This window comes from Notechis scutatus, chromosome 1 (assembly GCF_049901735.1).
Source record: "Notechis scutatus isolate UNSWTSFEM ecotype Mainland chromosome 1, rNotScu1.2, whole genome shotgun sequence".
NCBI lineage: Eukaryota > Metazoa > Chordata > Lepidosauria > Squamata > Elapidae > Notechis > Notechis scutatus.
Window position 1 is genome coordinate 54,576,735 of NC_142009.1, and position 15,682 is coordinate 54,592,416.

General features: G+C 36.4%; 1 protein-coding gene across 1 annotated transcript in view; it reads right to left on the reverse strand.

Annotated features, from left to right (window-relative positions):
- CAPN8 (calpain 8) overlaps nt 1–12,940 on the reverse strand; it is a 48,072-nt gene extending 35,132 nt beyond the window's left edge. Inside the window, exons 1-5 of the mRNA XM_087964534.1 lie at nt 12,607–12,940; nt 8,638–8,707; nt 7,648–7,766; nt 6,823–6,956; nt 1,427–1,592 (exon numbers count right to left, since the gene is read on the reverse strand). Coding sequence (XP_087820660.1) covers nt 1,427–1,592; nt 6,823–6,956; nt 7,648–7,766; nt 8,638–8,707; nt 12,607–12,843 — 726 coding nt within the window. The 5' untranslated portion in view covers nt 12,844–12,940. The remainder of the gene's footprint in view (nt 1–1,426; nt 1,593–6,822; nt 6,957–7,647; nt 7,767–8,637; nt 8,708–12,606) is intronic.
- Nucleotides 12,941–15,682: the final 2,742 nt, after the last annotated feature.

Below are 15,682 nucleotides of genomic sequence, written 5' to 3' on the forward strand. Positions count from 1 at the left end.
ATGAATAGATGTAAACCAAAGGGATGTATTTCCTTAAACTAAACTGATGGTCAATAGGGCATATCTAAAAGGTAGCACAACAACTTTTACACTGATTGAAGAGGAAAAACATGTGGATTTGGAAAGCGTTCAGTTTCACAAGGGTAAAAATCCATGAATTGCCTGGGTGATTGTAAAAGGTGGATTTGCTGTTTTACTGCACTTTTGCTGGTGGTTGTACTTATGTTTTTGTTATTCTAACAGTTTTATAATATTAGCAGAATATGTTGATTCAAGCAATCCATCAACTAGATTCTTCAGCTAAGAGCTGCTCAAAACTCTAACATCATCGCAAGGAGTTGAACTCTCTTCCTGTATTGATAAAAGGGGGGATTCTTCCCTGCCTTCCATGTTGTTGTATCATTCAAACTATCATTCAAAATAGAATTCCATCACACACTATTTTTCAGAGCAGGACTAAAATAAATAGTAACAGAGGTAATATCTTATTTTTTTTTCATACAGGCACATATACAAGTACACATAGCTAGCAATTTCTTATAAAAGAAAGCATTTCCAAAAGCAGCAATTTATACCAGAAAACATCAGGGGAAATGCAGTTTGTATTGAAACTCCTACGCATGTTTCAATTTCCCCAGGTTTTCAAAGTTATGTTTGTGAAAATAAACTTGTCAGATTTAAAATATCTGCATTAGGTCACACACTCAGTAAATGACTCCCACAAGCTGACAACATCTTCTGAATTGTCTGCAAATAGTGAGTAAACAAAGGACAGCAATGCCAGACTAAAGTAAATAGCTACTGAGGACTCAATCTTAATCAAAATAGCAAATTTCTTAATCTGTGGGAGTACATGTTGCTTTCTCTTACAAAGAACAAGTGTATTCCTTATTGAGGGCAATAGAAGAATAGGATGACAGAGAATGAGGTGGCTGGATGGAGTCACTGAAGCAGTAGGTGTGAGCTTAAATGGACTCCAGAAGATGGTAGAGGACAGGAAGGCCTGGAGGAACGTTGTTCATGGGGTCGTGATGGGTCAGACACGACTTCACAACTAACAACAACAATAATTCCTATTAATCTGATCCAAAGTTCACTCAAGTCCATACAAACTCTCTAATTTATCTGACATAAATACTTTCTAAATTAATGTTTCATCTAATTGCAACTATCAGCATCCTGCTGCACTGTGGAGAAAGTAGCACAACACATCATATTTTGTCAATGGCCTCACCGATTACAATGGTGAAATTGGTGGAACAACAACACATAAGTCATGTTTTCTGCACTGCTTTGACCAAGTAAAATACTGGACATCAAATCAGCTTACCCATTACATTCTCAAGATCAAGCTGTAGTGGACTGCATAAGCTGTCTTAATAAGAACGCAAACAAGGACATTAAAAAAGAAAAGTAACCATCTTACAATGAAGCAGCCCAACAATGAACCAGCTTGCAAAGCTTTTTGGATTATTTGATACAATTTAGGGGGAGCTGAATTGTGATTATACGATTCACAGATCCCACCAGTACAATCTTCAAAAGCTTCTGTCAAGGTTCCATCAATCAAAGCCTCATAAGAACCATTCAATCTACATTGAAGAAATAAGAAAAAAATGATTTTAAAAACAGTTTATTTTTTTGCAAGCAAGCAACAAAATAAATTGAACAATTGTATGACCAATTAAATCTTTTTAGTAAAACAAATGATTTAATGTTTTTCCAAAAATTACTGTTTTCCAAACTTAGTAGTAAACTCAGACAATGGCTGATAAGTGGAATTACATGATAATTTATGATCCATCCCTTATTGAGAACTCCTGTCCAATATGCCCCAATATTCAAGTGAGTGTTATCAGATTATAGTGTAATGATATGTGCGTGTGCGTGTGTGTGCATACACACACACACACACACACATTATATATTATATATATTATAATTATATTCATTTAATATTTTGATAGATTACTGTTTATAACTATCAGAGAGAAAGAAAAAGGTTGTACAAACAGAACACACATTTTTACTATTTCTGCTATGTAACCAGGGGTGGGATTCAACCAGTGTTACTACCAGTTTGGTGACTACGTTTTGCGCGTGCATGCACGCTTCGTACGCATGGCACGCCTGATGCACTGAAGTATGCATGTAAAAAAAACATCAGCTGTGCCGTCCGGACAGCTGAAAAGCACTGCACGCAGGTGCGCAGCATTTGAAAAGCCTCTTTTTTCCTGCTTTTTCAACCTCACCTGTGCCATGCAAAGCAGCTGAGGTTGAAAAAGCAGGAAATAAAGGACAGGTAAGAGCCTGGGCAGGTGGGTGGGCCAAACAGCAACAAACACAGAACCAATTCTGTGTCTGCTGCTCTTCAGAGCTACCAGTTCTATAGAACCGGGCAGAACCGGTAGCATCCCACCCCTGTATGTAACCATTCTCTTATCTAACCTAAAAATTTTCTCAAACCTTCTGTTGATTTGCCCTCTGGAAGGATGTTAACATTCACATCAACATACCTTCATTTAGTGCAGCTCGGGATGTCATGGTTTTATGCCAATAGGGCTACATAAATTCTTATCTCACCTCACATGAGTACAAACTAGTAAATCAGGATGGAAGTTATCTGTATGAATGCTTCTAACAAACAAAATTTTCAATCCTGAACTGAGGAATAAGTTGGAGTCTGTAGCCTAAATGGCTGCTTTAAACTACATGGTTCTATAATTATATGAATCTACTGGAATCTAAAAGAAATCAGATTAGATTTCTTCATCCTGATTGGTTGGGAGTCTTGGTCTGTGTTTATTGGTCTCGGAGTTTGCTGTGTTCTGCTTGATGGGTGTCTCTGATATCTTCTGTCTGTTTTTTGGCTCTTTTTGTATCTTGATTGGCTGGCAGCATTGTGTTACTTTAATGGAGGTCTTTAGTGCAGCTTGGCTTGGGTAAATGGACGGCTATCATTAGTTAGGAAGCTGGGTTTCATCTGGGTGCCTGGTTGGGGTGTGTTTGAGCTGGAGGTATCAGGGGATCTGTTTGTGCCCAGGTGTTTGCCTGGCTTGTGGTGTGGAGATTTTTTTGTTTGTGAGTGCAGGCTTCCAAATGATTGACAGCCTGGTGGAATAATCTCTTCTGTTCATGCTTTCTGGTCTTTTTTCAATCTCTATGGCTTCTCTGATGACTCTGTGGCTAGGGTTTTCCATAGTGGCCAGGGTTTTGGTGCCATTGAAGTTGATGCTATGACCTGTAGCTAATTTTGTCTGTAGTACCTCTTATGTAGGGCAGGACAGCTGTTCCATAGGTCTGTTCATCTTCTGGGTCTCTATTATGTTTCAGTGTGTTTTTGTGGATCAAGCTGGTGATTTTGCTTTTGTGGAAGCCGTTGGCTGTCAGTACTTTAGTCAGGGTGCATAGTTCAGCCTTAATGTGTGTCTTGTCTGCCAGGCGTTTGGTTCTGGTAATTAGTGTTTTAGCCACGGAGTTTATCTGTGCTGGGTAGTACTACAGACAAAATTAGTAAGGTACTACACAGACATCACATCAGGACTGCCTTCAAAACAGACAGAAAAATAGCAGCCATCCTTAGCAACCCCAAAGATAAAATTGACCTGGAAAACCAAGGCATATACGAAGTCCCCTGTGCATCATGCCCGGCCACATACATTGGACAGACCAATAGAAGAATAAGTACCCGCCTGGATGAACACAAAAATGCAGTCAAAAAGCTGGAACACACTTCCTCACTAGTCCAACACATGGAAGCTACAGGTCATAGCATCAACTTCAATGGCACCAAAACCCTGGCCACTATGGAAAACCCTAGCCACAGAGTCATCAGAGAAGCCATAGAGATTGAAAAAGACCAGAAAGCATGAACAGAAGAGATGATTCCACCAGGCTGTCAATCATTTGGAAGCCTGCACTCACAAACAAAAAATCTCCACACCACAAGCCAGGCAAACACCTGGGCACAAACAGATCCCCCTGATACCTCCAGCTCAAACACACCCCAACCAGGCACCCAGATGAAACCCAGCTTCCTAACTAATGATAGCGTCCATTTACCCGAAGCCAAGCTGCACTAAAGACCTCCATTAAAGTAACACAATGCTGCCAGCCAATCAAGATACAAAAAGAGCCAAAAACAGACAGAAGATATCAGAGACACCCATCAAGCAGAACACAGCAAACTCCGAGACCAATAAACACAGACCAAGACTCCCAACCAATCAGGATGAAGAAAAAACCATTCTGGCACAGCAATAGGCTGCCCCAAATTTAAATCTGAAACCACTGTAAAAGTCTGACCCACAGACGGACACAATATATATATATATATATATATATATATATATATATATATATATATATATATATATATATATATATATATATATATATATATATATATATGTAGTCTAGGTGTGTTGGGTCTTTTCCCATGTAAGATTAAGAGTATCTTGGTGACGTTTCAGCGAGGTCCCACTCACCATCCTCAGGCTGGTGCTTTTGGCTTCGTGCCAGTGCCAAAAGCACCAGCCTGAGGATGGCGAGTGGGACCTTGCCGAAACGTCGCCAAGATACTCTTAATCTTACATGGGAAAAGACCCGAACACACCTAGACCTACATACCTGTACCCGTGAAAATCTACGAAAACATATATCTATATCTATATCTATCTATCTATCTATCTATCTATCTATCTATCTATCTATCTATCTATCTCTGTTGAGATTCTAGAAAGAGTGCAGAGAAGAGCAAAAAGATTATTAGAGGAATGGAGGTTAAAACATGAAGAATGGTTGCAGAAATTTAATGAAAAGGACTAGGATATGATAGCAGTATTCCAGTATCTAAGGGGTGCCACAAAGAAGAGGGGGTCAACCTATTCTTCAAAGCACCTGCAAGCAGGACAAAAAAACTAATCCAGGAGATAACCAATCTAGAACTAAGGAAAAAAAATTTGACAGTAGAACAATTAATCAGTGGAACAACTTGCCTCCAGAAGTTGTGAGAGCTCCAACACTGGAGGGTTTTTAAGAAGAGATTGGAAAACCATTTGTCTGAAATGGTATAGGGGTTTCTGCTTGAACAGAGGGTTGGTCTAGGAGACCTTCAAGGTCCCTTCCAACTCAGTAAATAAAATCTCTGTTCCTGAATTCTGATTAAGTTAAAGAACTCCTGAATGTTGTGAAAATTACAGTTGGTAATCTTGTTAAAACACCTAGAAAATGGAGATATAAGCCAGTTAGCTGGAGTGATTGTCTTAAATATGTTCCACAGGAATGTACACTTCAGGTCCTTTTGATTTCTGAGGAGCAATAAAGTGGTTCAGTTGATAATTAGAGCACTGGTAGAAGAAACATTGGGCTGACCTGGCCAATCCAGAGTTTATTCTGTGACAGAAAATAGAGCAAACATTTTTTTCGTTTTTTGCCATCATTGCATCAACACTGTTGATTAGTTGAATTGCTGATTACATCTGATCCCAGGCTGTAGTGAGAAGCAGCTTTGGAAAGACAGTGATAATACAGGCAAACAATTATCCCCATATTTGATATTTTCAATAGATATTCTTTGAGAATGTGAACAAATTAGTAGGAAGGACATATCCGGGGTAAGTTTCTACTGGTTCTGTCCACCTCTGTAGAACCGGTAGCTCTGAAGAGCAGCAGACATAGAACCGGTTTTATGTCTGCTGATGTTTTTGCCCACTTGCCCACCTGGGCTCTTACCTGACCTCTATTTCCTGATTTTTTCAACTTAAGCTGGCATGCGAGGCACAGCTGCAGTTAAAAAAGCAGGAAAAAAGGGCTTTTTGAAAGGCTGCTTCTCTGCACTCAGCATGCTGATGACAATTTACAGGTGCGCGTAGACAGCTGCAGGGAAGCACATCATAAATCACTGAACCTTGTAAATGACCGAACTGATAGTTAACCCTGTCGGATCCCACCCCTGGGCATATCCATATTAGTTAAAGGAGGACAGGCGGAATTATGAGTTCACTGTAAATTGAAAGAGGGAGGAAGGAAAGAAGGGAAAAAGATAGCAAGAGAAATAGGCAAGAGCATATTTGTAATTTTTAAAAAAATCTTCTTTGGCTACTCTCATTCTAAATAATTTCCAGCCAATCTCAAACTTGCAGTTTTGAGAATGGTTCTAGAGTAGGAAGTGTGAATCTTACACTACAACATGATTAATTTTGTAATTTTACTTAATTAATTAAATTTTATTTAATTTTCTGCATCCGTTTCAAACTATAGTAGTCCAATCCATTTCAAACTAGTCCAATCCAGTCTCGGGGAAAGAACCAGCATATGCGTTCGTATCTATGAGACTACTAGGGGAAATGATTTAAGGGCTGAATACATTAATAGTTTTATATTTAGCCATTTCCCCTTTTTAGTGAATGCCAAAGTAATGTGAAAGCCCTTAATTCATTGCTATTTTATATTCCTCCCACTAATAAATGCATTTTATGTGTATTTCCCTTAACACATTCATATCTGTACACAGATAGCTGCATCAGAAATTTCTGAGAGGGTGGAATACCACTTTGCATATTAATTTGGTAATTTTTATCTCAACAAGAACTGAATTAATTTTTCGCTCATCCTAGACTATATTCCCTGAAAATATATGCCATAATAAATGTATTATTCTTCAGAGTGCCACTCAAGACTGTTCACTGCACGGAAAGCATTGAATTATACTTAGTGCAGATTCATTAGTATCATTAGACACAATTCACAAGCAAACTATAATTAATAGTCTAATCCTGAGAGCTATTAATGGGAACTGTCTCAGAATTAGCCACAACTTACTTGGCGTAGGCTTTCTCCAATAAGGCAGCCCAGAACTCATTGCGTTCTTTTGAGTACAGGAAGACTAGTTGTCCATTTTTGGTGGGAAGCCGGTCATCAACAATAACATCCAACCATTCTCCGTACTGCCAAAACTGGCCACCAAGATAAGAAAAAGACCCATGCAGTGGAAAACACCAAAGGAAAATATTTCAATAAGAGTTCATTTGATAAAACCTTTGGAATTAATGAGCCACCTTTATACAGATGTTTATCTTTCTTTGCAAATACCTGATAGATTTGCAATTGAAGTCATTGAAGGAGTTGCAATATAATAACTAACAGAGGAAAGAAAAGGAAACTGTTATCCCTTTCAGCCCTCCTTTCTATCTAGTAATTATCATCTTTCCCCCCATCTTCTTTGGCCCTTTTTAATTTCCAGATCCAGAAATCAATTCAGTCTTTTTTTTTCTTTCAGTAAAAAGCCCATACAAGTTTTCTAGACTTTCAGAATCATTGGTGGGGGTATTTCTCTAAACAGAGCAGTCGGCTTCACCATTTCTGCAAATTCAGTTAATCTTATAATCCAATCTTCCACTTTAGGTATTTCATTATTTTTCCATCTTTTTGCATACAATAATCTTGTCACAGAAAAGGAAATTCTTGTCAATGAGATAAAATATAAACTACAGTATATCAACACAAAGGTAGTAGTTTTCTGACGGGCAGCTTTCTGCCTTTTCTGTGATGTTACTAGATTTATCCAGACTTTCTCCTACTTTCTGTCTCCCCTCCTTTAACTTAGTATTATCACCAGATGTATATAGCTTAAAATAGAAGTGATACCTTGAAATGAAATATCCCAGCATAATCCTTCTGGAAACTCTGATCATGGGGAACAACCCACTCTAAAATCGCTTCATTTAATGTAAGACTTGCAACAGCTGCCAAAAGCCAACAGTCTCCTGGAAACACAAAAGTTTATGAAAGACATGAATTAACTGAGCAATTCCTCCCTCAAAGCCATGTAACCTACTAAATAAGGCCAAGCTAAAATATTTTGACATCCAAGGGCCAATGGTGTATATCATGAAAAAGAAATAAACATCTAGCTTTTACCACCTAAAAATTTGACCTCTATTACAGATTGTCAGTTGCTTTTGAATGCATCATGTAAATGCCAATATGGAGGGAAAATTTGTTAGAGGCCATAAGAGTGATAAAACAACACTTAAAACAAATAAGCCCATCACCTGCCATTTGAAGGCTTTAATGCATAAAAAATGGCACACAGGTGTGTTTAAATGCACATTTACAGAAATTGTATTATTCTTATTGGTGTAAGTATATACAGTATATATCATCCAGTCATAACCTATTATTGGATATATGCTCTTTTACAAAAGTAGAAAGTGTTCTACATTTTAAAGCTCCTTTGTAAGCTTACCAAGCTAAGTTCAAAGTTTCTTCCTACTGACAAAGAAATAAAGTTTAATTAATTAAGATCCTGGAGACAGTCTTACTATATTTCTTTGCATTAAGTATTCTGTCTTAAGTTTGAAAGAATATTTTACAGAAAGGTAAGCTGACAAAGGATTGCTTTTTGTTTCAATGACTAATCAGTGGGACACATACAAAACAAGCAATAAAGTCAGGGTTTAAGCAACATTTCACATTGTTATTCCATGTTTAGAGTGTTTGAGTCATCAAACAAAATAGCACATTTATTTACTATTTGCATGTTTGTTTTTTGATTTCAGCACACAGCAGTTCAGAATATGTTGCAGTTCCCTCTTCCCTGAAAAGAGAGAGAAATAGTGGCTTTTCTCTACTCACCCAGGTCCCCCTGACAAATATCTGTACGAGTGGCTCCTCCCTCAATGAACTGGGGGTTTGGGACCAGTTCCTGAAAATAATGGATGAACATTACAACTGGATTTTGCACCCCACATTTCTTTACAGTTTCACAGAAGAAAAACTTGATTAAAATGTTTTAGCCTCCCTCACCTGTGGTTGAGTTTGAGTTGTTCCTACAAAGCCAATGATTTACTAAACATTTATTTCAACCTTGAAAAGGGGACTCTTGGTTCTTATCTACTGAGACAGAATGATTACTGAAAACTATGGACCTTGCTGAGAGTGCAAACTATTGGATAACGGGGACTTGCTGTAGTCCAATCGCTGAAATGGACACTGATATCAAAGACTGCTTAAAGTAGAGTAGACTTTTGTAGGATGCTGTATATGCCAACATGTTGGAAAGATGATTTATCTCCACATCAGCTCATACAAATGCTAAACAATATTTTTTAAAAAATTAAGAATACCAAAGTACTATACACCCTATCGCCTGTGATATGAGCAGTGTTTGTCAAATAACAATATGCTTACTTAAGCAGAATGACCATTCTGATGGTCCCATCCACAACCTTGCCTTTTCCTCTTTTTGTATGCCCCAAAGGTCTGCCCTGAGTGTGGTGACAGTACAACTGCGTAATAATTATTTCTTTCTTCTTCATATTTGAAGAGTAATCCAGTTCTTGCAACCATTAATAAAACTTGATAATACTATTATTCATTCTTTTGTAAGAAATAATTGAAAGGAATACCCAAAATTAAACACACAGGACAACACAACTGAAATTGATTTACTATTCAGTTGAATCTTCTACCAGTGAAACAACCATTAATTTACCAACATACATACACTATCTACTATACATACATACATACAAGATTTTTAATTTTAATGTTTAAAATAACATACAAAAATTCTGCTAAAGTTTTAATTTTATCCATACAAGATTCTCTACTAGGGCTCAGATAGGAAACCAGAAAAAATGCTCTTTCTCTGAGCACATTGTCTACAATTTGAATTGAAAAGCATACTATGTAGTAAATAGACTGTTGGGTACAAAAGGAAGCCTGGATGGAATAATTTCAAGAGAAAGACTGAAATCGCCAATTGTAGAGAACAGAAAGATTAGATCCACACTGAGATATGTTATCAGATCTTGAAGAGAATCAACGTACTTTCAAGAGAGACCTAAGCCAATCAGGCATTTATTATTCAGAGTACTCAATTTCCAGATAATTCTCCACCACCAATGCTACTTTACCAACCTTGGCCACAATATATACATTCAGTTTAGTGCTCAGGTTTGCAACAAGAAGCCTTTACCCATACTACTACATGCATGTTAAAGTCTCAACATCTTTTTTATGATGTGATGATCAAAACTGGATACAGTATCCCTACCTACTTCTAAATTTTGCACTGTGGACCCTAATTCAAAGATGTTGACAAAATGAGTGCCTCTTTGTCAGTTTCCCTCCCTCTTATTCAAGACAAGGAGCAATTACCCGTGTTTGACCATGCTGACTGAATTGCTATTTTTTTTAAATTTTATTTATTTGATTTGCCAATTGTTTACAAGATAATAAGTATAAGTGTATACATAGTTGTGAATACATGAAATGGGTACATATAAGAAAAATAAAAGAAGAATAAGAGAAACAATAGGACAGGGACGGTAGGCACGTTGGTGCGCTTATGCACGCCCCCTACAGACCTCTTAGGAAAAGGGTGAGGTCAATAGTAGACAGTCTAAGGTTAAAGTTTTTGGGGTTTGGGGAAGAAACTACAGAGTAGGGTAGAGTATTCCAGACATTGACCACTCTATTGCTGAAGTCGTATTTCCTGCAATCAAGTTTGGTGCGGTTAACTTTGAGTTTGTATCTATTGCATGCTCTTGTGTTGTTATGGTTGAAGCTGAAGTATTCATTGACAGGTAGGACATTGCAATGTATGATTTTATATACCATGCTTAAATCAGATAAATGGATATTGAAATCAAACATATCTGATGGAAGGGGCAATTATCAGGGAAGAACTGTTTTTAATGCAAGCCTCAGATCCAATGTATTGATCAGTGAAGCATGCATAATCAAAAACTTGGTTCTAGTGCTAGTTATTCGATTTAAGAAAAGATCTTAATGAGAATTATTCTACATTGAAAAAAATGATTCTACAATTGCAAATGTTATGATACGCTTCATTTACACTGCATTCTTAGAAAATGGAGAAATTTAATTCAGAAATCAAACAACAAATAAATTATTCTTTCTAGCAGTTATTTTAATACTAAAATTAGAATCTCACTACCTTTCATTTCCTACCCCCTTCAGAAAACAATTGCATGATTGTTGTTATCATATACATTTTCATGTTCGTTTCTGAAATATTACCAAGTAAATGGTGAATATTTCAAATGATTGTTTAATAATAAATAAAATATGCATTTTTGTTTTATAGAGGTTCACTGCTTATCCATGAGTAAGGCTTTGAAGCTTTCTCCCTTCATTTTTGGCATTTGGTAATGCACTCTCAAAATCTGAAAATGTATTCAAAATTACAGAGAGTTTTAAGAAACATCAGAAAAATGTGAAGCACCAAGGACTGCATATTTTCATTATCATTGTTTTTGAACTATTATCAAGTGAATGGAGAGTATGTGACTTTCAAATGAACATTTAGTAATAAATAAAATTGTACTACTTATAGAGGTTCACTGCTTATGCATGAGTACGACTTTGAAGCCTTTATTTTGCTTTTGGCAATGCTCTCTGTATATCGGGAAATGTATTCAAAATTATAGAGAGGTTTAAGAAACATCAGTTATACAATTGAGAACACAAAAACTGGAGGAAAAAAGCACACAATGACTGTGCACAAGTTTGAAAGCACGTGCTGACATTATATATTAATAAATAGCACAAAATATATATAATATCCAACACACTTAAGGCTTCTGTACTGAATTGTTACAGATATCTGCAAGATTGTTCATGTGGATTGTAAAAAGGAAAGAAAATGAAATCAAATTTGAATTGTGTAGCTGTGGATTAAAAAGAAGAAAATGTTATTTAAAAAAATAGCATTTGTAATGCTTTCATCATTCTTAATAATAAATAAGTTTTTAAAAAGCTATTTTCCATTTCTGGTGGCTTTGAAAATGGGACAAGTGAGAATTCATAAAGACTAACTATTCTGGAACTCTAAATGCAGTTCTGAAATAGCTTTCCAAATTCTGACTATTAATGATGAAGATCATTATTTTCCATAAATGGAAAACAGTTATTTAATATTTATTGCATGGAAAATATTCATCTAAGAGAAAAATTACAACAATAATTGTTTAAAAGTAGGGAGGTTATTGTAAATCTGATATTAATGGAGAAAGACACAATGGAATTATATGACAAAATATATAAAAATGGCAAGAAGCCATAATAAACATGTTCACCCATTCTCATTCAGTGAAGGCACACTGAAGCTATTACTACCTCTAAAATGCTTCAACTCCAGTTGACTACACTTGCCTCAGAAGTGTCCACAGCATAGAAAGAGATCCTAAAAGAATAAATTTCCAGTCATTTTCAATGGTGAATCTTGTCAACTGTCCTTTATTCCAGAGAGTCACGGCCCAGGGAACAAAATAAACTTTAATTATTTTCAGTTATATTCCACACAATAAAATGATCATCCCTTAATTCAAATATACTGTCTTTCCAAAGATTTTCAGATGTTTTGATTGACACCCTAAGCAACTTTCCAAGAATAAACTCTGCCAATTTGATCAAGGCAAAAGCAAAAGTTGTTGCAGAAATATTAAAACAAGCCTTTTCCCAAGGTTCAGAGATTTCCTAAAACAATACAGCTGTTTTGAATTTGAGTGTGACTCTTTGAAGCAAACAAAACGTCATTTCTAATCAGCAAATTATCAACAGAAACAATATTCTTACCTGGGGTCGTTTCCAAATAATCCCCTGAGTGTTGGAAGAATAAGGTCCCAATTCTTTATAGCCAAGAGAGGAGGGGCAGGCAGGAAATTTTTCATCTTTGAAGAGAGTCCCAGAGAGCAAACATTGCTTTTTTAGGGCTTCAAAATCCTGGTTTAAGTATTTTACAATATTTCCACTGGATCCTAGGCCATCTAGGATGGCTTTTTCCCTGGCCAGTTTGAAGGCTACAGCTGACATAGTTCCCTGTGAAATGTTAGGGCACAAAGGATTTAAAAGTTAACAGCAAAGAGGAAAGTATGCATGTGAATGGCCACGGAGAGGTGGATCAAAGAAATATCTGACACAGTCCAGTGCCTCTAAAGAAAAAAGTAACATGCTAAGGTAAATAAGTACACAATGCCAATCAGTAAATGATAAGAATATACGATATTCTGCATTCCTCTGATGTTAAATATTGTTTTTCTCTTCCTCCTCCCTTTCTTTTAATAGTCATCCCCACCCAAGCCTTAAATTCAGGCTCCATAGTCCTCCCTAAGTTATTACTAAGTGCTTATTTTTAATGTGGGGGAGGAAAATATCAAGTTTATGACTAAAGAGTAATAATATGAATTGTAACTCAAATGTCAGTGAAATGAAAATTAATTTTTGTCCCAGGCTCATATTTTTGATTGCTCAGTGCAATAATCAAAGGCCAGAGAAAAACTGTGGTTCCTAAACCTAAAAGGCTCAGTGCCCAAAATCCAATATAGAGAGATAATAGACAAAACAAATAAGCAATAAAACTTTTCATTAAAACCTACTGTTACTTTTAGGGTTAATCCTTCTGATTGCAAATCCAACTTGTAATTGTATTCAGCTAATAGCTGATGGCCCCTTACTCCTGTAAAATGTTTTTTTTTTAAATAAAGGACTTTGAGGGAGTCTCTCAATCTTGACCAGTCCTGTCCCGTGATGTCCTGCAGACAATTATATATATTTGTCTCTCAGTCCCTTTATTATGTCTACTTTCTGGATGGCTAAGATAGAGCTCTCTAAAATATGGTCCCAAGGTCTAACCTTAATTATGTCAGTTTCTAAAAGGGAACATCTGGTTTTTCATTCAGTCATTATGGAAAGACACATTTTATGGACATAAAGACACAATATGCTTGACTCCAATAAGGCAGCTGCAATTTAATTTTTGAATAAAACATTTGTATTTCATTGATTGGATATTGGATCCAGCTATTTCTGAATGGTTTATTAGCTAGGTTTAGTTTGGCCAATCTGTTCATATATTTGGTGTGAGGAGTAAAACTCAACTCCAAAGTTGTTGGAAGCAAAACAAAGATTTGAAGTGTTTGCAAAGGCTGGTGGAGCTCAATACACATAAGTAAGAGATCACACCCAAGAAATGAAAAAGTATACTTTTAGAATCATCCTACACCCGTCAGTTTATGCCACATTCCTTTCCAGGCCCAGTCTGGTCACATGCTTCCGACCCCTAGAATCTATTATCACCCCTAAATGTTTAAAGTTAGTTAAGCCCTTTATTGTTAGTTAAACCCCAAGCTTGCTAAACATTCACCCCGCCTCGTGTCTCCCTTATCGGTTCCCCTATTTCACAAGAATTGCAACATAGCCATGGAAAAGAACATTTCCCAGGTGAAAGAGAAAAACATCATAGCAGATACATCCCACAGGCTTGACTATTTTCTTTGTTCATGGAGACTTGAGAACAGCTTAAAATGGTACAATGTATTAAATGCTCTCCTGCCAGTCCTGGTCTCTGACAGAGGACTTTTCTTGAAAGTTAAGGCTTATGGGAAATCATCAGCAATACAATTGAAAAGCAAATTTAAACATGGCTGTACCTTGGATATATAGTTCATAAGCTACATGCTAGTCTATATAATAGAAAATTACAACTTGTTATATTTATCCCACATTAGGTAGCAGTGAAACAGTATACTCTTTACGTTTAACAGCATATGTTTAAAAGAGACAGCCATTTTAGTAGGAAGCCTGGCTAAGAAGCTTTCAGAGTCTGCCAGACATATACGTGCATGTGTGTTTTACTGTAAATAAAAACTCTGTATAGTAGTCATATCAAAATTCCTTTCTTCCCATATTTTATAGGTATACCTCATATGGCCACAAGAAGTGTGTGTGAAAATAAAATAATCAGAGTGATAGAGTGTCCTGCATGGTTCCTGGTTCTACTCCATTGCTTTAAGTTCATTCTTCATGCAGAAAGAATATTAACCTTTCTAGTAATCCTCTTTTCTGGCTTTGTATAACATATACAGTATAAATAGGGGGAAATTGTTTAGTATCATTAAGGATGTTTTGGATTCAAACTAGTCCTCTTTAACTAGAATGATGACTGGGTTATAGTTCAAATAGCATGCTCATCACGTTAAATGGTTAAGTGGAAAGGAAGAATAAAATAAACGTAACTCTTTAAAATATGGCTCCATATTCTTTAAATGTATACATATGGAAACATGGCTGAAATAAACACACATCTTCTAGCAGTCTAAACAAATAAACAAACAAGAACAGGTTGTCTGGTTAATTACTCTTGTCCAGGTACTTAGTTTTGGTACTTGCCTTTGTTGATGTCAATTGATAGCTTACTGCAAGTGCAGTTTAGCAATCTATTGTTGCACTGTATCTTCCATAGTTTCCAGCCTCAGTGGATCATGGATTTTGGTTAATGGTTGAGGGATAGCTGAGACAGTGAGAGAAATAAAGTTAATTTTGGAATAGATAATCACCTATGATTATTATTGATTATTAAAATAAAATACTTTCCTCAGTATGAAGTGAAGAAAATTAAATATAAGGCAGGTTTGCTCTCACCACAGCATGGTTTATTTAGAAGAGAATTTTATGGCATACAAAAGGAGGAGGAGACAGGGCTGTAGGTGAGGCAATCAGTGGGAAAGAAAGAAAGGAAAAAGCATGTTTGTCACAGAATACCACCACAATGCAACAAAATACTCTTTAAGGCTGTTCTCTCAGCTATCCTGCCTCCTTCTTGAATAGCTATTATAAATATTTTATAAACAGCTTTCCCCCTATTTCCAGTAAT